General features: G+C 40.1%; 1 protein-coding gene across 1 annotated transcript in view; it reads left to right on the top strand.

Moving 5' to 3' along the window:
• kmt2bb (lysine (K)-specific methyltransferase 2Bb) overlaps positions 1-23,772 on the top strand; it is a 96,720-nt gene that overhangs the window by 46,176 nt on the left and 26,772 nt on the right. Inside the window, exons 12-25 of the mRNA XM_062539804.1 lie at positions 755-849; positions 1,134-1,247; positions 6,410-6,523; positions 7,491-7,637; positions 8,472-8,564; positions 9,010-9,127; positions 13,705-13,818; positions 14,582-14,799; positions 15,218-15,319; positions 17,115-17,225; positions 19,178-19,254; positions 21,195-21,421; positions 22,812-22,915; positions 23,562-23,699. Of these exons, the coding sequence (XP_062395788.1) occupies positions 755-849; positions 1,134-1,247; positions 6,410-6,523; positions 7,491-7,637; positions 8,472-8,564; positions 9,010-9,127; positions 13,705-13,818; positions 14,582-14,799; positions 15,218-15,319; positions 17,115-17,225; positions 19,178-19,254; positions 21,195-21,421; positions 22,812-22,915; positions 23,562-23,699 (1,772 nt within the window). The remainder of the gene's footprint in view (positions 1-754; positions 850-1,133; positions 1,248-6,409; positions 6,524-7,490; positions 7,638-8,471; positions 8,565-9,009; positions 9,128-13,704; positions 13,819-14,581; positions 14,800-15,217; positions 15,320-17,114; positions 17,226-19,177; positions 19,255-21,194; positions 21,422-22,811; positions 22,916-23,561; positions 23,700-23,772) is intronic.

Raw genomic sequence — 23,772 nt, 5'->3', positions numbered from 1 at the left:
CAAAGTAGATGTTATGGTAAATGAACGTGTGATAGGCGAATTGTTCACTTAGCATAGCTATACATCATAAACGTAGTTGCTACTGAGAAAACCAGCCATGCAATTTCATGAACGGCGGCCCGACAAATCTCGCGAGAATCTTGAAGCATTAACTTATCAGTAGCTATAGCTCTTTGGAGATGGTTTTTGCTTGTTGCAAATTCTTCGCCTCCACAACAAAAGATTTTTCATTGTGTACAGGGGGAATAATGCACGAGAAGCTTACTATTTACAACATCAGAGTAAAATATAAATATATCATGAGAATATTGAGTTCTACAATCACCAAAAATAGCTGAATCTGTATAGTGTACTTTCTAAAGCATTCAAAAATGACCCAGAAATAGCAGAAAAATGTGAATATGCAAAGTGCAAACCAGCAAGTACAGGGCCAGCTCTCTTTTAATGCCTTGTTGTGCCACTGTGTTGAATAAAATACATGTGGCTACATTCATCACAAATCACATCTTACAGAATTTCACATTTCTCTTACTCCTTTTATGCAGTCATTTCAGCACTATTTTATTTTATTCAGTCAATTAAGAGTATTGATCCCAAGATCAGTAAGGACAATATTGAGTAGCTGCTCCTCCCAGTGTTTTTCAGACACAGATCCTTGCAAATGACTAAATTGAGACACCATACTGCAGACAACACGTTTAGCCACAAGATGTCAGTGCAACTAAACATAAAATGTTGTCTCTTATTTTCCTAGATGAATTCTTGGGAGATTATTTGGATGAGGAAGCTGCACGACATCGCAAGCCCATCTATCACAGAGGATCTTCTGGACGACGTAAAATCGAAAAGGTGATGCGAAAAAAATACATGTTCAATACAGTATGTTACCTTGACAATGATTGGAGAGATACTTGTATGTTAAAATAACTGATACTTATGGTTCTTAAAAGAACTATTGATTTTCCTTGATATCAATAGTATCAAACCAGCAGAAACCTGGTTGGACAGAAAGCTTTTGGCAGGCCTTAATAACACAACGAATGCAATAGCTTGCATTTTGTCCTGTTGGAATATCTTTATGACTAAAATATGTACAATTGATTTCACACTTGTCCACGTTCCCACTTCTGCAGAGCCCTCTGGAACAGACGCCTCCCAGTGTACTGGCAGCGCTTGCCAACGGCTTTGCGCAGTTCGAGAGGGAGCCCTCATCGGAACCCACACATAAGATCAGAGTTGACTTCAAGGTAAATGCAGTCCTTTGAGTTGTTGGTTATCCTTTTTTTGGAGGTGCATGTGTGATGTAGGGATGTTAACCGGTGACTGTTTGACCGATGGTTGACCGTATCCACGTTAACCGATCAAAGTTTTCGCTAGTCGGTTAAAAAGAAAAAAAGCGATCTCTAAATTAGGCTATTATAGACAGTGGACTAAGTGCTACTACAGCTAGCCATCTCATTCCAAGATCTTTTTTTTGTGTTAGCAAATTATACCTCACATTAAATTTTTCATAACTTGTGTCGCCTGCTTGTAGCCTAGGCTAGGCTACATAATAAACCAATAAAAACTTTTGGCACGAGGTTTGAGCGCTCTGCCTTGGCTGACGCGTCTTTTGCAATCTGGAGGTGCCTGTTTATCCATTGGTTTGCTCGTGTTGCAGTCTATTAGGCAACTTTCCGCATAAGATGGGCTTAGATTTGGAAATACATTGCATATACATTTCAGGAAGGGTCATCAATGGTAACAAATAAGGTAATCATCTTTCTTTATTATTGTTAGCTCTTCCTCAAACTAAGCTGCGTCTCTTCGGAGCTGTCATTTTCTAATCTTAAGTGAGCCACGGCAATTTCTTTTTCAAATTAGCTTCTAATGCTAGACAAAAGCCTTTATTTGCAACGCGATCACCTTGTACCCAAACCATTTCGAAACGAAGGAGCCATTTGTCCTCCACTTACTTGCAAGCTCCTTGGTTTGCGGGACTCATGATTCGCGCTGTAGGGGACTTTAAATAAAGTGACGTGAGTGAAAGGACGGCGACGGGGCTGCGTGTGGGCGGGCGACAGAGAGATGCGACAGAGTTGTGAAATTGCGTGGCTGTTATTTAAAATAGCGTAGCATATTTTAAACAAATCGGTTAACCGGTTTCAACCGGCTAATGAGGCTCGGTGGTCGGTCAAGAAAATGTGTAGTTTTCGCCATCCCTAGTGTGATGACTAGCCAAGTGTTGAAGTTAAATAGTTTAACGAAGCATTTTAAAATAGTTGTTAGGCTATTTATGCATGCAATCTGTGTCCATATGTAGGCTATAAGATATGCCCAAGTCCATATGTAGGCTAAGATAGGCCAACTAGTAAAAAGCATATTGCTAATGTGCATCATTCGTGCATTAGCCAAAGGGAGGTAGTGGGCGCTTTACTTATGGATCTGGATCAAAAAGACAATAGTGGTGTTTTTATAGTAGACTACCAATCTGTACACTGAATCGACGAGAAGCTAAAACTTTCTGTGCATTCAGTCTTCGATCCTGATTCATGCTGACTAACAAATCAGAGGGCGAAGTGGGTGGGACAATGCTCTCGACCACAGAGTGGCAAATGCAGGGAGTGAGGGACACTTTATAGGCAAAGAAGTGAGTTTCATTCTTTATCCATTTCAATATCAGCTTATCGGTGGAAAAAATGACAGATACCTGTTATTATAAAAATGCTAAATATCGGCCTTAATGTATATGTATATTTTACAAAACTCCTCAATCGGTCAGTCTGCCGAGCCTTTTCATGAGACTTCACATGACACTTATTGGAGTAAATCATGGGTGTGTGCCCGAGGGCTCCTGAAATTGCAAGCGTGGTTCTACCGCTACAGACCACTATGTGGCCGAAAAAAACATTGTTCGACCGGTAATGACTTAATCATATATAACAGTATGGAAGGAATTGATTGACTGAAAAACGTTGCATAGTTTACCTTTAATATAATGTGACCAGAAGTTTCAACTGTTAAGCATCCTGCTACTTGAAAACAAGAAGATGATTCATTTAGCGCTATCCTATTGCGTGGAGAGGGAATTTTAAAGACAACTGTTTATCCCACTCCTCCGTTTGAGCCCTGCCTATGGTGAGTTCCCAGACCCTACATCTTGATGTGGGTATGGCTGGTCAGGCTACGTTTTCGCTACTGTCACATTTTTAACCCAATTCATGCTTTATGCGCAACATAACACTAGTCTCGCTTTAGTAGTGCTTAATCAACCTTTACAAGAACATTATAGTTTCTGAAAAAAACACTTTAATTAGGGCTACTTTAGCCACAGACCTTCAGCAATCTTCAGTAGGCTACCTACTGTATGTGAATGGAACCGTCTAGTGACTCATTTCATGGATGCACTTTTTAACATGTCATCATATTGTGTACCACTATGCGGTGCATCTAGAGGTACACTATGCAGGTTTAGGACTGTTGAGCTCCCTCTAGAGTAGAGATGTTTGACACCATTGTACATTTTTCATTTGTTTTTCTTGGGAAAATCACTAGAGAGCAGGTTTTCTTCAAATATACTGCATACATTCCACTGACATGTTGTTGGCAAATTTAGGCAGATAAAACTTAGCCTGACTACGTCATCCTCAATTCTTGTCAGAATGTGAGTCTGAAATTTCTCCATTCAGCCGCGATTATGGGGCGTGTTTCAACCAATGCAGGGCGGGGGGATAGCTCTGCACTCATTGGATAGACCTTTTTTTCCCACATATCCACGTTAGTCTAAGTGTTCAGAAATAGTTGTGTGAATCCGTGATAAAACCTCCGTTTTCATGTAGCTAATCTAAACGAAAGGCAAAACTACATGGAAAATATATGCATTCATAGTATCAAAATCAACCTAAGCGTGAAGCCGTGAACGTCACTGTTGTTCATCTGTCCATCACATAGACCTAAAAGAAATGGACAAACAGACTCCGTTGTTCTCAATGGGAGGGGACTGAAACAAATTCTGTTTTCTTCCCATCGTTCGCGCGCAGACTTTGTGACGTTATCCATCCTGTAACTTGCTGTAACTGGTCTGATAGATGGGTCACACGAAAATTTGACATTCGTGATATCGAGTTTTTTTTTTTTAAAGCAGGTTTACTTGCCTTTAGGTATAATACAGTTGGCTACCATAGGCTGCATAGCGTTTTCACTGATCTTGCTAATAACTTTAAGTCATGGTTTTTGTGCAGGCTGGACTGAGCTTCTTATCCAAACATTGCGGTTAACTCATTGGCTGCCAGCCATTTTCAGTGCAGAGCGCTCCATACTGCCAGATGTTTTTACAGCATTTTGACTGTTTTTCTAAGATCCACTGAACAGTGAGTTTTATGACTATGTAACAGACAAGCTACCAAATGAAAGAGTAGACTCTCGTCTTTCACCAGGAAAAAATGGTTTGTTTCTATCGTTTTCCATTCTTTAGTAATCAACAGTAGAACATGGGTTAGTTTTGCTAAAAAAAAACACCTGTTTTTGACCAAAAAATGGAGAAAACGATCTATTTGTGAAAACTTTTTAACATTAGCGTTTCAGTAGTATGTCAACCACGATTGCACTGTTATCTTGTCAGTCTCTTCAAGGTTGCTAGGGACTCTGATGGTCGCTATAGACTCTGAATAGGACGGTAGATTTAGCAAGCTAGCACTAGCAAAGTTGTTGTTAGTCTATATAGCAATATTCAATGTAAATGGATCATACCGTTCACGTGTTTTCCATCCTTGATGTAAGAAGTAAGCATATTTATTTGCTGGACCGTGTGCAAACTAGATCCACTGTGGTCAATCTTCAGTGTGTTTGCTTGCTGTTTGTCTCTGCATACACTCTGCAGGCAGATACTAATCATCCAAATGGCACTGCTGCCATCTAGCGGTTCGGATCGCTAGTACAGTCTGTTTACTAGCCTGAAACTCTGCCAGATCGTTCCCAAGCCCACCCATGAGCCCTCCCCATTGAAAAATGCAATTGACGTCTATAGACATGGCAGTCAACGTATGTGTCTAAATTGATGTTTAAAGACATTAATGGCAGTTAATGAGTTAATCTCCCTACTGTGCGACGTGTAACGTTAGCTTCCCTCCAACCGACATGCTAACTATACTTCTTCACGGGAAACCAACGTTATATACAAGGAAGACATGAATTAGTTGTGCCTTCGATACCCTATATAGAATATACAGAAGCTATAAGGGCGACACAGGGCACATGTTACATGAAGTTATGGGATCGCAAAAATATCTGCAATCTATGGCCGTCCTATGGGGGTTAGCAGAGCGTTGATTACCAGCTCAATCCGTGTTTCTACTTCCGGGAATATTCCTGCCCCCTTGGTCCATCATCGTGTAAAGCAGGAGATACACCAACCCGACGGTTGGACGTCTGGAGGAGTTGGATGGGGTTGGGAAGAAATCGGTCCGTGTATCCCAGTTCGTCTGAGGTGGTCGGGAGACTTTTTTCCCATTGGGATGTTGTCGGGAGACTTTAAGCTTGCTCAGTCGGGGCTAGCTTTGGCGTCGGGGTGTTGGCCGTTGGGGTACTCTGATTGGTTGTGCGGGAGGTGTTGGTTGCTGCACCTCGAAATGGCTACCCCTTGGCTTGCTTTGTTTGCTAGTGTAGCACAGGCTGGTTTGTTTTGTTTGCTACTAGTGCTGCTTGCTAGTTGTCCGGGTTGGTTGCAAAACGAAATGGCTTGCTTTGTTTGCTAGTCTAGCACTTGCTAGTTTTGCTACTAGCTACTAGCCTACTACTACAACAAGATACTTTCTTGGTTAGCGGACATCGGACACGTGTGAAATGTGTGTGCTTTGTTTATGTGCTGCTCATGAGACAAGCCACCCTAGCGCCCCTGGTGCTATCCCCAGGGGAGTGTTTGCGCAGGCGTGGTGGCGGGGTCGGTTGTCGTTGCAGCGCTGTGTTTCACAGTTTGTCGTCGGCTGATCTCAGCCAACTCCAGGCGACGCCAACGTTGGGAGTCGGGAGTTGGCTCGTGTCTGGGCGGTGTATCTAGGCCTTAAACGCCGCCCTGACGATTTGATTGGCCCAGTACGACCTGTACAGCGAATAGTGCCAGCTCAACGGAGAAATGCCAGACCAAACTTCCCTGCAGAAAAATTATGTAGGTGGGGCTAAAGTTCGGCTGCACCCAGGCTAGATAAAACTACATGGGACTTTGGAAACATTGTTTCAAGTTGCTTTTGTTTTTAAAAAATGTCAGAGCTTAGCAATCACCAAAAAGGCAGACTTTAGGATATAAAGATATAAACAGTATGTTGATTATCAATACTTTCCTAATGCTTAGGAATATATATTTATGCTTAGGATATATTTACTGTAGTTTTGTCCTTAATATGTTTTTTTTGTTTTGTTTTGTCACTTCTCACAGGAGGACTGTACCCTTGAAAATGTGTGGCAGATGGGAGGCCTGAGCATTTTGACATCTGTTCCTCTGATGCCAGAGTATGTGTGTCTTTTGTGTGCCAGTAAAGGCCATCATGAGGTGAGCGTACACTTATTATGACCGGGACTGTTTAGTCAGTTGGTCTTAAAGGAATATTCCACCATTTGGGGAATTAAGATCATTTTCCACCTACCCTTGAGCAAAATAATTGATATTTACCTTTTCCCTGTTCATCCCGCCTTTCTGTGTGTCTGGCGATACAACTTTTAGCTCCAGCCTAGCATAGATCATTGAATCGGTTTAGACCATTAGCATCTCACTTGCTAGCATCACACTTATAAATGACTAAGATTTCCGGTGTTTTCCCATTTAAAACATGTCTCTTAGAAAGTGCAATAAGACAAACTGAAAATGGAACCTGGCGATTTTCTAGGCTGATTTGACATGGAATTACACTCTCATTCTGGTGTAATAATCAAGGAAAGTTGCAAACCATGGGCACAGTGATATCCTGCAGCACCTGAACATAGTCCCCATAGGCAACAAGCCGTAGTAGTGCGTCATATCACTGCGCCCATTGTACATTTGCAACTTGCAACATAACATATGTTGTATATTTCCAAGCAAATATTTGAAGTTGCTCAAGTCAAACTTTATTGCCATAAGTGTGTATTTGTAAAGGCTGTATGACCTCAGTGTGTCATGACACAGTACATATCCCTTAAAGGCCACCCCTTTCTGGGGTTCTTGTTGATAACAGTAAAATAAGTCTGTGAGATGCACTTCAAATGAACAAAACACATCAACAATCAACAATATTCTTTACACCAACCATTGGTTTAAGTTCTGTTCCAAGAAGTAATTCCAATCTTAGTCGTAGTTGATTACTTGAGCCAACATAAATGTATTTGACAAGTAGAGTAGATTAACAGAGACATAAGAAATGTAAAACCATTGTAAATTGTGAAAAGCATATGCTGGATCATATTGTAAGTCCTTCTTTTTCTTCTTCGACTTCGATATCGCACAGCAGTAAAACTAAAGACTGTACCACTTTGCTCTACAGATGCTGTACTGCCAAGTATGCTGTGAACCGTTTCATCACTTCTGCCTTGATCCCACGGAACGTCCCTCTGAGGAAAATAAAGAAAATTGGTGTTGTCGACGGTGTAGGTTCTGCCATGTTTGTGGACATAGAAGCAAACCGTCGAAGGTACTAGCACTGCTCCTGACTGACTAACTATTTAATTTCATTTGGATAGGTCACATATGAGTAGCAATAGCCGTTTTCAGTCCGTTTTCAGGTTTTCCGCACATTTTGCGATAATTGCTTGCCGCATTTCTGTTGGTAGCGGACATTCGGACATGAAGCATATATGCAGACTGTATACGGCCACCTGTTGTTCACATCTAATTTAGAATTTCCGTCAATTGGGCTTTGGTTTGCTGAGCTTATAAATGCGGCCGCGCTGTCAGCTGTGCATGCCTGACAGCGGAAGAGTGTAGTTTTTACACCGGGACTATAGAGGAGGCTATTGCCTTGCTGCATTACCAGCAGAACTGTTCAGAACTTTAAATACACCTAATACTTCCCTCGATCATTACTAACAAGTGCAGAATTGTTCGCAATTGCAGAATTGTTCACATAGCAGCTGTGGCACCAACATTACGGCAAAATTACTAGGTCAGCAGCAGGAAAAGTTCCGGTAGTAGATATACAGACATATGAATTCACACAGCACAACAACAACAAAAAAAAACCCTGCCGTAAAAAGTCTGTGAACATTGTGGAAATACATGTCTGTCTGAAAACGGCTAATATGTCAGATATTTCCTCTGGAATGTTCTGTGACATCAGTTTTGATTTCCCCCCCAGCCTCTCTGACCGTAATGTACCTTACCAGAAATCACTTGATGAATTGGCACAGAATTACCCCTTTGTTATGTCATTCCTTACCTTTGTCCAAGCTGAAATTGGGTTGTGCCCTCAAAATTCTTTGAAGTTAAACTTTATTTAGATGATATTGATGATGTAAATATTCCATAGCCTCTGCTGGAGTGTGAACGGTGTCAGAATAGTTACCACCCCTCCTGCCTGGGCCCCAACTACCCCAAACCCAACAAGCGCAAGAAAACATGGGTAAGTAAGATACTGAAAACCTTGCAACAACATGTACACTGGCTGGGCAAAATATCCAATTGGTTTGATCAATTTCAGTGTATTTTTTAAGATGGGTGGAAGATTTGCCTATTTTTGCTTACCATCAAATTGGCTTTGTAAAGGTGAAAATATTGCATAGTATGCCTTTTAGAATTGTCTACAACACTTTCAACCCGTATTACCCAGACCTAGTTGAAGCAGAGCCAAAGCTTGTGAACACTAACACGCTCCCTTTAAACCTATTTATCGGTCATAAATGTGTTATTGTCTCTACCAATCGTGCTAGTGTTTCATGTCAAATGTTGTTACACTATTTGAAATATCCTGAATGTTCTGCATGAAATGAGTGGATTCCTATGAACAACAGACAGTTCATTCTAGGAACAATGTAGGTGATTGTAGGCACTACTTCTGTGTTTATCAGGTGTGCATGAGCTGTATTAGATGTAGGAGCTGTGGCGTGACCCCGGGGAAGAGTTGGGACACCGAGTGGAATCATGACAAAGGACTTTGCCCGGACTGCACAAAACTTAATGCCCAGGGTAAGATATGCAGCAGTATCTACTGGTTCACTGTTAAACTTTTATTTATTTCTTCTTCTGCTACATGGTCAACAATATCATATACTTAAGCTAGGGTTGGGACTTTAGATGAATTTTCATGTTCGACTAATCATAACGTTATTGAACAATTAATCGATTATTTGCTAAATCATGACGTCACATGGCATTCAGAGCCGTGTAAACATTTGCCCCCACCCATCACTCCCACATGTCCAACACGCACACAATTGACATTAACTATTATATATATAAAAAAAAAAACTTTATCAAAAAATAAGTTGTTTACATCAAGTTGTAAACTTTATTTTACAGGGCATTATGCCATCCGACGTAGGTCCTATTTGAACATGTAGGCTAGCGATTGCAACGCTCACTGGTCATCTCCGGTGCTGGTTTCGTTTATGGTCAGATGAACATTTTGTTACCTTGCCGGTCGGCCCGTTATCTTATCACTTTTAACTTCACTTGCCGGCAGCTTGCGAGGTAATCGTTCAAACACGGGTTATCCTAGTGGTATATTGGTGATGAAACAATTAAGAGGCTTGATGTCTCGGAATACCAGTTTAATAGGCTTCTTTTCGTTGGAGATGGAGATGCTTCACAAAACACTTCTCCCGCATTCATTAACATAACACACACTTCTCTAACTCTCGCACTTCACGTTGTTCTAACCACAACACTTCCTGCTTACGTTTTACTAGGTACCCCGTTCCCATGAGCCCCTAAATAAAGAAGAGGTCCAGCACTTTTCCTCGCTCGCTTCATCTCTGCTTGTTTTTGTCATGCGCGCAAAATACCGGAAAATGTTGCTGTTCTCATATTGCGTGAGACTAAAACGATTATTCATTAGGCATTTATTTTATTCGAATAAATTCTTAACAAACATTATTCGATATTCGATTATTCATTAACAACCCTAACTTAAGCAATACACATGAAACTTGGCATGCTTGTAACCCCACATGGCTGATCGGGTATTGGGTCGAGGTTGCATAGCGGCTGCGGAGCTGGAGGCAGTAGCTGGAAAAGTTTTGGATTCAATTCCCGACTGTTTTTCTATGGAGACTGGTCCTCGTAATAATTAACAGATAAAGGCATTTGATAAAAGTGTCAACCAAAATAATAAATTAATAATAATAATGTAATATGGGTTGAGGTTTGTTCCCCTAGATGGATGTGTCCCTTTGCGCTACCATTCTCTAAAATGAAATAGGCTCAAAGCACTTTATGGGCAATAACTCGACAACTGGTGGTCAATGGCATGAGATAAATGGCTACTTTTGCCAGTGATGTGCAGTAAACACACACTAAATAGAAACTCTTGGGACAGGTCTATCTTTACTCCATGGATGGAGTGCCCTGCATGACAATTAAGCTCAATCAATTATGATAGATCCAGTAGTTGGAGATTATAAATGAACAAATTCAAGATAAAATAAACAAAATGTTTTTCATAACATCAGATATTTCAGACACCCAAATGATGAGAGTGGAATTATTCCTGTTCAATATCTACATCAGGGCTGTACGCTTAGCTTTTTCACTTGGAGCACAGGTGCTCCTAAAGGAAAAAAAATAGGAGCACAGAAGAAAATTTAGGAGCACTATGAAATTTCTTAAATAACACCAAATAAATGTCTTAAATAACACAATTTTTCCCCTAGTCTCTCTGCTCAACCCTCCAGACACACAGAAAAGGGCTTGTTTTGTTTCTATTTCATATTTTGAATTCATAATTTGTATACATTTTAAGAATTTATAGCATTTTAGGATCTGCATAATCACTTATATTATTTGTATGAATTAATATTCAGTCATTTGAATTAGGGCTGGGCGATAATTCGATCTCGAATCGGGATCGCGATAAATTTTTTTTAACGATGTCGATAATATGCTTGGGACATATAATGCTATATGAATGTTTAGTATTCAATGTTCGGAAAGCTGCACTGAGCGACAGTGTTTCAGACGGACCCTTTTCAATGTTGCGCCTCTAAACACGCATGGGCATGAGAGGCATGGTGAAAGTAAACAGAGTTGCACAACACCTGGATGTTTTTCCCTTTCAGTATGACGTTTAAGGCCTTATTTTTACTTTGATAATGGATTTATTTATGGCTGCATGCATAGTTAAAGAAAAACGGGACTTACTGCATTGAAAGTTATTTTCCGGTAGCCTACAGAAAAGATTGTTCTGCTGAGAAGCTGTAACTAGCTGGTAGGCGATGTTCTTAGTTAAAAACCCACCGAACACATTGAAGGTTAATGATCTTATCATTCATCTTACCTTACTAATATTCGCTGAAATTATCCAGGTAGCAAGTAAAGCATGTTATAGACATGGACAGAACAATTATTAGCTGGCAGTTACATGATCCTGACTGTCATCAGTGCACTAACGTTTTGCCTATGCCTAGCGAACCGAACCGAAGCTGTGTAGGCTAACAAGACATCTATGTGAACGTTAGCGGCCCACTACTAACGTTATAAACCACACAATAACAATACAGTATGTTTCTGATAGGCCTATTTTGACAGAGTAAGCATTAGAAGAGAATTTTATATTCAGTTGTTAAAAGTAGTCAAGCCCATGCAAATTAACATCATGTTTGTGAAATTTGCATAGTAAAAGTGCAAATGCTCAATGCTCATAGCCTGACGAGCCAGACCCACATCAAGATGTAGGGTCTGGACACTCACTGTAGACAGGGCTCAATCGGAGGGGTGGGAACAGTTGTCTTTCAAATTCCCTCCTCGCAATAGGATAACGCTAAACGAATCATCTTCTTGTTTTCAAGTAGCAGGATGCGTAACCTTCCCTCTCCACGCAATAGGATAACGCTAAACGAATCATCTTCTTGTTTTCAAATAACAGGATGCGTTACCGTCGCAACTTCTGGTCGCATGTCAGTCACCATTATGTTAAGCCCACCCACTGACTATACACGCTGTGATTGGCCCGCTTTTTATTTTCCATTTCTCAGCTCCTTGCTCTACGGAGTGTTGCTAGACTGCCCCGCCAGCCAAATTACATTTACTGCCGCTAGGGGCGTCTAGATTTCTAGGCTACAATGCTCATTGAGCTCAATGCAAATCAAACTAATCAAGCTAATAGGCCTACTGGAAAAAGCACCATGCCAATCTCTAGCTATGGTGAAGGGTATGTGATGATGTGGGGCTATTTTAATTCCAACGGCCAAGGGAACTTTATCGGGATGCATAATATCCTGGATCCATGAAATAGCTGGCCTTTAAAAATAAAAATCTGTCTGTCCCTATGTTAACCCTATGTGTTAAATTCCCATAGGGTTACATAGGGGGTAAAATACTTCCTTCCCCTAGCATTGAAGGAAAACATTTATTTATTTACGATACATTCTTCAATCACAAAGAAAATTGGTATCCTTGGCGGTTTGATTTTGACTCATTTTTTTAATTAAGGCATTAAGATCAATTGTCAAATGATGATTTTATATTCCTGTTTTAGCATGGTATCAAATACATGTGCTCCCCACTGTATCCAATGATGTCAAATGCAGGCTCAGGTGAAACTTGGAGGAATTTAACACACGGTTTCCATACCGTGTTTATCAACCAATACACAAGAATAATATTTGAAATGAACACTGTAATTGTTATAGTCAACTTTTTTATCATGGTTTACCGTTACCGTTACATCCCTTACCAACTGATAATGAACAGATTGAAGAAAAAGAATGGATTTGGAGTGATATTTCTTGCGTTTGTGTGAGAGCGCGGGGTTAATGCTGAAAGCGTGAGTGTCCAGCCAGGTGCATCAGAGTTGTCAACTCTGATATTTGTATACAGATGCGCGAAAATGTTACTATACTTTGAACCACTTTGTCTGGATTCATTTTAGCAGCAAAGTGTGAATGTAAGGGTTTAAATCTATACTCGCGCATGGGCGCCTTTTTTTTTTTTCTACTCGCACACTATTTTTTAGGCGCATATGCGACGGTGTACTCGCACTGTACAGCCCTGATCTACATAGACATTTTATTCAACTGTGAGATTCGCAGTTGAATCATACTCTTCAGATTGAAGTGTAGTGCAAGTGCCCAAGGCAGATTCTTCACTTTATAGGCTTGTTATGAGCTTTTTTTGCATTAATGTATTGCTGCTCATTAAAAAAAATGAAAAAATTCTTTCTTAAATAGTTTTGAATGACCTTTAGTGTAGCAGTCTAACACCGTGTCCTAATTGTAAGCGACTGCGCGACTGTCGGATAGTTTGTGTCCACATTGTATCCGTTAACATTCTTTAATGAACCTTTGTTACGTCGTGAAGAAGTTAATGTCAAGGCGGCGCGACGCGACTAAAATAGAAACGGACAGCGCGACAAAACAGGGTTGAAGAAGTCGCGTAGCAAAGCAACTTGTCGCGTTCGGTCGCATCGCATTCAGTCAGGACATTCCAATTGAAAATACAGCGATGGAATTGATTTTGTCGCACGCATTCGGTCGTGTCGCTTGCAGTTAGGACACGGTGTAAGTAAAACATAATTTTTGTCTGTTTGATTTCTTCCATGCGTTTAGGTAACTACTGCACAATCTGCTTTAAATGCTATGAGGACAATGACTATGAAAGCCAGATGATGCAGTGTGCTACCTGCAACCACTGGGTTCATGCAAAATGTGAAGGCTTAACAGGTGAGTGTACAGGTCCATTGTTTGTGTGTGTGTGTGTGTGTGTGTGTGTGTTTTTTTTTTACATTGTTTAATCTTAAGTAAAAATTGGTAGGTTGTTTTTATGTTCCAGAAATAAAGTTTGTTTGTTTTGTGATGTCATTAGTGCTGGTTACAAGTAATAGAACATATAGTTCAGACTCCTTTATGCATTCAAGAAAATAAGCTGTTTGGAATTTTCACCTCTTACCACATGTAAATATGTGGTACCTTTTTTGTACGGTGGTATGCCTACGTTTCATAAGTTACGTCGTGGATCCAGGATACTATGCATCCTGACGAAGTTCCCTTTGCCTTTGTAAAAGTAAAATAGCCCCACATCATCATATACCCTCTTCGCCATACCTAAAGATTGGCATGGGGTACTTTTCCTAAGACCCCCCGACCCCACTCACTCACTCACACACACACACACACGCACAGACCTACATTTTGTGCTGAAATCATATGATCAATTCTTCAAATGGTGTATGCTTAGAAGGTGTGGCTTCGACAATAAAGGGGAATTGAGCAGATTGTGCGTAACATGTAGTACTCATGGTAGATATGGCTCTATGTGGTTGAATACATAACAGTTGGATTTTTGGTAAGATATGATGTCTTAAACTGTGTTCTACCAAATGGTTGAGTGGTCAGTTAATAGGGCGAATGACACTTCCAATTTTTTTGCCAACCTTTATGGTACCTGTTCATTCCTGAGCTGCTGGAAAAAATTGTTTTGTTTTAGATGACCTTTATGAGATCCTGTCCAATCTGCCAGAAAGTGTGGTATACTCCTGTCAGCCTTGCAACACTCGTCAGTCCGGCATGGAAGCGTCACTAGTAGGAGGAGAAGGAGTTGGATGGAGAGAACTGCTTCAGCTGGAACTCAGAGCTGGGGTGGAAAAGGTTTTGGCCTGTCTGCTGAGTTCCACTCTTAGTCAGCACCTAGTCACATGCAGCCAGGTAAGGACACATAATTAGTGCAAAATAAATATGGTGGTACACCATTTCATATTAACAGTCATGCATTGCTGTAGATAATCATTCTGTATGTCTGAAATGATGTTGATAAAAAAAATTATCACAAAAAAGTCAAAAAAGTCAAAAGTCAAAATGTGATCAATCTTTTCTGTTGCATCTCAGAGCTGTTTTTAACTTCTAGCAGAAAATTAGTCCGTCACGCTGTTTTTTTGACAGCTGACCAGTCACAAGCGGATACACGAAAAAGACGCTTCCAGCTGCTCTTTGGGACAAAAACGATGGCAGATTTTTTAAAAACTGAAAAAGCATTCTGCACAACTTCTCATCAGAAAAAGAAGCCAAGTCTGAACATATTCCTTAGCAGGCGGCTTTTTTAGTTTTCTATCTTTTTCTTCCACAGTGCTCCATCCATCAACATTCTGATGCCGATTATGAAGACCTTGCTGTCTGTGATCTTAATTCAGTTGGGAAGAAATTCGATAAAGGCTCGTATATCACTCTGGTAAGTCTGCCTGTATGGTATGCCAGAAGAAAAAAACATGTACTGGGGACAAACACTGACTATAGATTTGCAAGATCTTGACCTTGTTTTGCAAGATCTCATGTTTGTTTTGTGAGATCTCAAGTTTAATTTGCGCGATGTCGTTTCATTTGCAAGATCTCGCAAATCCAACAATGCGCAGCCACTGAAATTAGGCTGCAGTTTCTTTTTTTTACCAGCATGAGGCAAACAAAGGCAAAAATATCCTGAGTAAACGGGCTGTAAATGTAGGCCACTGTCAAGGTGTTTCTAAACGCCAAAGTCGCAAACCTGCAACAAACAGCGTCACTGATTAAAACAGACAATAAATCCAAGTACGGTGGCAAATCTCATTTGTGCCCTTCACCACTAGTTGGCAGACATTCAGAGCTTCGATTCAAGCCACAATTTGATGCATAAGGTTTTCAGGAAGTACTTGTATAACTTGTGAGAAACACATGCTTTTGTTTTTAATGACGTGGAAGTGACATGGGCCATAGCTTTGCACAAATTGAAGCAGAAATACACCAATGTTGAAAAAGTTAACTTGTGATGAAGTCTTGGGTCTGTCATTCACCTATTCTGATTTTGAAGGACAGTATCTGCCTTTTGGAGATTATGATCAATCGTCCATTGACCGTGATAATCACAATGTGTCTGTGAATGGAGGTGCATCTTTACGTCTAACAACACTGACAGCAGTGACAGACAGCAGTGGGGTATACTACGAATCTCACTGAACATAACCGGACTTTCTTTGGATAACCTGGATCGACAAATACGAAAGTCGCAATCAGAGTTGAGTGTATCACGAAGCTCACTCACAAGTCAATTTGTTAAACCAGGTTTTCCGCCTTAGTTTCAATGCATGCTCCCATAAAAGGCGTGTTTAGACAGTTCAATCATTTTACGACATGGACAATATCACGAGCGAGAGTTGTATGTTTTACCCAGGACGAACAAGTCATAATTAAGTCTGTCCAGGTCTTGCGTAGACTTCCGGGGTAGGCCTACTTTTCGAGCCTTCTTGCTCCCAGCGCCTTTCTGCGCTTGTAAACTTGCGTCACCCGACCCTTACAGTCAAGTCAAGTCAAGTCAAGTCAAGTCAAGTCAAGTCGCACATTTCATGCACAGAGGTCATTCAATGTCCTTTACATAAACATAAGCAAACAGGACTAGCTAATAAAAGCACAGAAGGGCAATAGTCAAAGAATAATCTAAGAATTAGAGAATAAAAAAAAGAAAATGTGAAACATGCCAGGTAAAAGTACATTAAAGCATAAAAGGGCAATCATTTCAGTCAAAGTCAAAAGAAATCATTAAAACTCATTAAAAACAACATTGATTATACTAGTCAAGCACCCAGTGACCCGGAGCACTATATGGATATTCTTGAAGTAGTCCCACTGTGTACGCACACATGTATTTCCTTTCCTTTCGGGGCCAAAATGGCAGTGATTGAACTTCAGTGTTTGTCCCAGGTACATGTGTTTTCTTTTTCTTTTTTTTTTACAGACTAAAGTCGTATACCTTCCAGTTTAGCACCAGAGAAGAATTCAAAATACTCTGTTTGTCCATTCTATGACCCGATTAATGTTGAGTCAGAGATAAAATGTTTTACCCTGATTATAAAGCTAACCATGTTATATCTTAGGCTCCGTAGACTTCAAAACAAAGCAATAATAATAATAAGTCATGAATATTTCTTGGCACATGCTCACATTGCAACTCCATATTGAAGTGACATGAATTGTTTTCTTAACTTTTTTCCATCCAGAAATCCTTCCATGAGGATGTTGTGGAAGTGATTTGCAAGCAGTTGGAGGACGAAGAATCTATGCCGGAAGACCAGAGACCCACAGCTTTGGCCCGTTCTTATTATTTGAAGGTCAATTTTTTTTTTCATTGTGTCATTAGCTCAATTTCTGTTGAAATTCTGTTGAAGTTCTGAAAATTAATTAAAAAAAATAACAGGGTTGGAAAAATCATCATACCCCTGACTTAATACTTTGTAGAGCTTCCTTTTGCTTTCATTACAGCCATCAATCTGTTTGGATATGTCTCTATTATAGCTTTCCACACCTAGATTGGGGAATATCCGTGCAAAATTGTTAAAATTCAGTCAAATTCTGTAGGGAACGGCAATGGACTGCTCTCTTCAAGTCAATCCAAAACTTTCTTAATCTTAATCTCCAAAAAGTTCAATCTTAGTCTCATCTGACCATAAAAGCTTTTTCCACATGGTAGCAGAATATTCCAGATGTGTTTTTGCACTGAACTCCAAGCACTATGTTTGGTGAAAACCAAACACAGTACACCACCCAAAACACACCATACCTACTGTGAAGCATGGTGGCGGCAACATTATGTAGTGGGGATGTTTCTCTTCAGCGGGGACTGGGCAATTGGTCAGGATAGAAGGGAAAATGGATGCTGCCAAGTACACCCAAATTCTTAAGGAAAACCTGTGACCCTCTCCTCGACAGCTGAAGATGGGCAGGTTATTCGCCTTCCAACACGACAATGATCCTAAACATACTGCCAAAAGAACAAAGCAGTGGCTTAAGGATAGGATGGTGACTGTCCTTGAGTGGCAAAGTCAGAGTCCTGATTTAAATCCTATAGAAAATCTGAGGATTGACTTGAAGAGAGCAGTCCATCGCCGTTCCCTAATCCCTACAGAATTTGACTGAATTTTAACAATTTTGCACGGAAATATTGCCCAATCTAGGTGTGCAAAGCTATAATAGAGACATATCCAAACAGATTGATGGCTGTAATGAAAGAAAAAGGAAGCTCTACAAAGTATTAAAGCCGCATTCACATACGTCGCTACTCACCCATCTCTGAGCGAGAACTGTCAATGGATTGTGAATGTGTTCTAGCGGAATGTGGCCAGGACAGGCGATGCGAGGACTAGCCATGCGATGTGGGCGGGTACGGGGATAAAATAGTTTTAGCTTTCAGCGATGCGAGTGAAGCGAGTACCAAATCAGAAGGTAGAATAGAGATGATTGACAGTTAACAGACATGTTTGCAGCATAGACTGTACCGACGCCGGCAGCAGATATTTTTTTCTGCCAGCGAGTAGAATTTCGGCGATGGGCGAGTAGCGACGTATGTGAATCCCCCTTAAGTCAGGGGCATGATGACTTTTCCAACCCTGTTATTCTAGTTTTTATTTTTTTTTATTAATGTTCAGAACGGTTGACTTTTTTTTTTTTTTTCATTATTTTCATGTTGTACAGCTAAATAAAACTGGAAAAATATTTTTTTTAAATGGATTTTGATTTCAGGCTGTAAGACAAAAAAAGTAACCATCTCAAAAGGGTATGATGACTTTCTATAGGCACTGTATATGACAGGGGAAATGTCATAAACATCATAATCAGCCACTTAAAGGTTATGGGCTGGAAATTGCTAACTGCACCTTTAAATACAACATTGGAGTAAAGGTTTGAAGTTTGTTGTGTTAACTGTTGACATTTTACATTCCCTGATTTAATTGGGAAAATGCTGATAACTTGTCAACAGTTCATGGTACTTCAACTTTTAACCTTTGAGGTTGTAGTAGTAAATAGTCTATAGGTGTTTATTGCAGATGCATTTGTAGGCCACCCTTGTGCCAGAGGTCAGATGAGCTGGTGCAGCTTTTCACAACAAATAAATATTTCAGGGAATGTGATATAAGTGATATGCAAGACTTTTGTACAATAATTTGATTAATTGTATTTCATTGTTTTCATTGCATTTTGATGAATGAATAGCTAGGGAACATTGTAAATTGCTTAAGGTGACAATTTCTGCTGACATGTTAAACTGTCGTAATGGTTCTTTTAGCTGATGGAGGAGGTTTTCACTTGGTTCAACAGCCAGGATCCTAAGGTTTGGGAAACCCGCACCAAACATCTTCCTCCGTAAGTTAATTTTTGTAAAACCTATCCTTTTTTATATACCCTGATCTATGATGAATAAAAGATAGAAAAACATTTTTGCAAGTTAATCTAAATAAAGCATATTTTGACTAAGGCACTCTTAGAAGTAGTGCAGCTACCAGATTAGGGTTATTTGAGAAGAAATGTTCAAGAGGTTTTCCTCTTCAGTTTACTCAATCATCCATGTCTCTTTGTTGAAAGCAGGAGTGATTTCCCATCTCACAGGCCTCAATCCCACACCTCTGCAGCAGCATAGGGATGACATTAGGCTAGATCAGTATAGAAGAATATTCCAGAGTGGTAAGACATGAATGCACTGCACTAAGCACAATTATAAGGCTCTGTCCGAAAGGTGTTTTGTGCTTATTTCTATTGTGAAGTATATGGGATTTTCAAAGGTAGGTCACCAAATATCTGCAAGTGCACAGAAGTTTCCAAATATTTCATTATCCAGTCCACTCAGGAATTTGCTCTTGTGAGACTGATCAACTTAATGACAATTTAAAGATTCTAATAACAGTAAGCAATATTATTGTCAGTTTAGACCATTTTATGTTATTCACGCAATAATGCAAATACAAGACTCTCCACCTGCTTAGAGAACTGGATGTGATGGTGATATTTGTGACCCTGGAGAGCGAAACCAGTCGTTTCGGTAAAATTTCCAAAATGAAGTTATTGTGCTCACGTGAACGGACATAAACTAAGCTTTCCAACGATATGGATATCGAGGGTATTACACAAACTATCACTAAGATAGCCGCATCCAAAGTTGACATGGCTCTCCTGTCACGATATGCTAGAAGAGGAGAGATCACCTTTTTAAGCAGCGTGGACAACGGGAATGACTGCAAATGTGTTGAATCTTCGCCGGGTTTAACAGTCAAGACGTATGTTTTTCCGTGAAATCAGTTCCAATATGAAACTGTAGACTGTATACTGTCGAATTATGCGAAAATGTGAAATTCAACATTTTAACCGGAAGTTTGTTTATTGTCGATTTTCTCAAAATAACGTTGTGCGCAAAGCGAATGATTTCACTTTGAAGAGTCACATTTCAGATGTATTTATGCATTGACTGCGCATGTGCTTGCAATTTTTCAACCACTCAAAAGAAAACAATTACAATGCATGAAAATGCACTGTACTGTTAGGAAGTGTCTGTGGCAGTTTAAGTAAGAAAGGGTGCATCAAAGGCTCAGCTGAAAATAATTAGTTGATAAGAGCAGAAGGGATGGTGTAAAAAAAATGCAGCACACAGTTAATGCAGTTAAAAAAAAAAACAACCACCCAACTAGCTAAAAGCCACCTCCGTCATATGGTAAATATTACTATGATCTGAACGTCTGTATTTTACAGCTTGTATTTTACGTGACAGTGCATTTAAACTTCACAACGAGTTTGGCGAATTAATATTCAAGTGTGATACGGCCAACAAATTGGAACTACTTCATAGCCGTGCGTGTGTCTAAAGTTAATGCACACCTTATAGAACGCAGGACAATGGGGAACTCAACCGAGCAGTGGAATAAACTCAATTAATTGACAGTTTAGTCAAAAGTGTGGTGAAATTACCGCATACAGTAGATGTCCTGGAGATGGTTTCATACATATCAACATCTGTCTTTGCTAAGGCAGCACTCCGTTTACGCTGATAGTCAGTGTTGAAGGTAAAAGAAATCTCTAAGAATGGATGTGTTGTCTGTTTTGATCACATCATAAGTACAAGTGTATATTTACGTTCCCTGATTCTACTCATATTTTGCTGTATACAGCACAGAATCAAATGTAAGATTGATAAGCTAGGTGATAAAGGTACTGTATGCTGTAAAAGGTTTATGTTTGAACACATATATTTGCCTGTGCTATGTAGCCCATCTCCTTCATCCCTTTTACTAACTGGCCACCATTCTGTCTACTAGTGGCATACTTTCACATGCAGTAATGCCTCCAACTACTGAGCATGTGTATGCTCAATGGTGTGAATGGGACGAACAGCTGAAGAAAAAAGACCAGACGATCCTGGACAGGAGCAACTGTCTGCTTTCTGTAAACAAGGAGGAGGCATCCAACCTCACCCCGCTCACACATAACATCAACAACAAAATTAACAGAAAAATCTTCAGAGCTGCCAGGCTGAAGTCAAAAGGTAAATACTATTGAATTGTACTTGACAATAATGTAGTTAAGGATTTGTTGTTGTAAGCTATTTTGATATCTGATATGTAAATGTGCAGATGCCACTGTCACACAGCATTCTTTGCTCAGAAGTTGTGATTCATTTGCATAGCTGTGGAAATTGAAAATATGTTGGGTAATATTACCTAATGCCAGAATATATAAGGGGGAGAGTAGGGGAGCAAGACTGCTTCATGGTACACCAAATGGTCAATCATGTTGTACTGAAATATGATCCCTTTGACTGTCATTCACTCTTCTCTCTGCAATATAAGTTTAAAACCATGTTAAGACATTACCCGAGAGACCAAACCATTTAGGAGGTAAATTAAAATGTTGTGATTTTCGTAGTGAAATACTTCTCTCAAATATAAAATGGTTAAGATTGACACTTGGTCAGAACTTGAGTTTTCGCTTGCAAATGAGGCCAAGGTCATTCCAAGAGTGTGTGGGAACTGCGATTTCAAACTTCAAACTTTCAAACCAATGTTATGTGATGCCAAATGGCCAAAGGCTGTCTCATGAATTAATGTATTGTGTGAAAATGAATATATCCTTCCCTGTAATGCATTAAACATCTGTGGGCTTCCACTTCCCATTTGCACTGTGATGAGAGATTGCTGACATTGTTGCTAGCTCAGAAAATGGGCGGAATGGCATCAGCTCCTATTCAGATTGAACATCAGCATAGCATGTGATAGGAAAATGTACAAGCAAGCTGTCTGTTGGGCCCATGTGTTCCATTAAAGGTGGGGTGGGAGATCTTTGGAGCATACTCTCTGGAGCATTTTTTAACATATTGATTGAAATACTCTTCACACCCCCCGTTGCAACCAATTAATCAAAAATGAAAAGTTTTAGTGGCCTCTATAACGAACAATCCAGGAAAAACACTATCCAATCATACTGAACGGACTGTTAACGATTATTGGATTCTGATGCATCTATCAAACTGCAAACTGCTCCTCCATCCCTCTTGTGAACAAGCACTGCACGTTCCTGTACTCTGGAGGCATGGCTTCAGGGGGAAGTCTGAAGGAAGGGGTTGGGACTTTTGACCTGTGTATTTTCAAAATGCAGCTTTCCTGGAATCGTTTTCCAGGATCTTCTACCCTAACTTTAATTCAGGCCAATTTTATGGCAGTTTCAGCCCAGTAATGAAACTGAAACTGAAACTTGCAGCCAGACATTATCTGATGCATTGGATCAATAAATTGAAAAACAAAAATGTTTGTTGTTATTCTAATATCCAGTAATAAGCGATATCAATCCAATAAGTGTGAGAATGAGCCTGGCATATTAGGTTGTGTACAGTTTTTTAGAACATAATTTTTAAAATGTGTTTGGTTGCATGATTGCAGGTATGAAAGAAAGGCTGTCTAAAGTCGACATGGATACAGGCTGGTCTCAAGAGGATGAGCGGCAGTGTTCCCTTTGTCAGAAATATGGTGACTCAAAATCAAATGTAAGTAGCAGCAGCTTCAAACATACCAGGGGCTGGTTGCATCAACTGGTCTTTGCTACACCTGGTCCTAACTGCTAAGTTGGTCTTCATTAAAACCAGTCTTTTGAACTTCTGCAGTTGCACCAAATGAACTGATGCCTAGGCTCAACAACGCAGGTCTTATGTTGAGTTATAGCGCACAAGGCAGACTTTATTAAAAAGTCACCTTTTTCTGATCACATCATACACATATACATACATACATACATATGCTGTGTGTGTAGCCGTGGATCTACCCAAGGCTTCCTCCTGGACAAGGGAGTTTTTCCTTGCCTCTGTTGCTCCTTGGGTGTCCCTTGGTGCTCGCCAACACACACACACACACACACACACACACACACACACAATATCACAATCAAGTTACTGCAGTAATTTGCTAATCGAAATGGGCATCTTGATTGTTATGTTGTCATTCAGCACATAGTTCACTGGGCTTTGTGTTAGTGGTAAGCTAAGCTTTTGGTATATCTCATCATTAGTGAAAGTCGAGAGTTGCATGCAGTGAACTTATTGGAGCACTTAACTTGTGCACTGAGCTGTATGGGAACGAATACAGCTTTTATACTGTACATCAAGCTTTCCTCTTTTATATCCACAATTGTTTTAGGAGGCAGGAAGGTTACTCTACCTTGGACAGAATGAATGGGCCCATGTAAACTGCTCTATGTGGTCAGCAGAGGTATTTGAAGAGGATAATGGTTCCTTGATGCATGTCCATAGTGCTGTAGCCAGAGGAAGACAAATGGTAAGTTTATTTTATTACTGTGTCTGTGTCATCCTTATTGCCTCCTCCTAAAAACCTACCTTATAACAAGAAT

This window comes from Sardina pilchardus, chromosome 6, assembly GCF_963854185.1.
Source record: "Sardina pilchardus chromosome 6, fSarPil1.1, whole genome shotgun sequence".
NCBI classification, from domain to species: Eukaryota; Metazoa; Chordata; class Actinopteri; order Clupeiformes; family Clupeidae; genus Sardina; species Sardina pilchardus.
The sequence above is the reverse complement of the archived record's forward strand: the minus strand, read 5'-3'. Positions and strand labels throughout refer to the sequence as shown.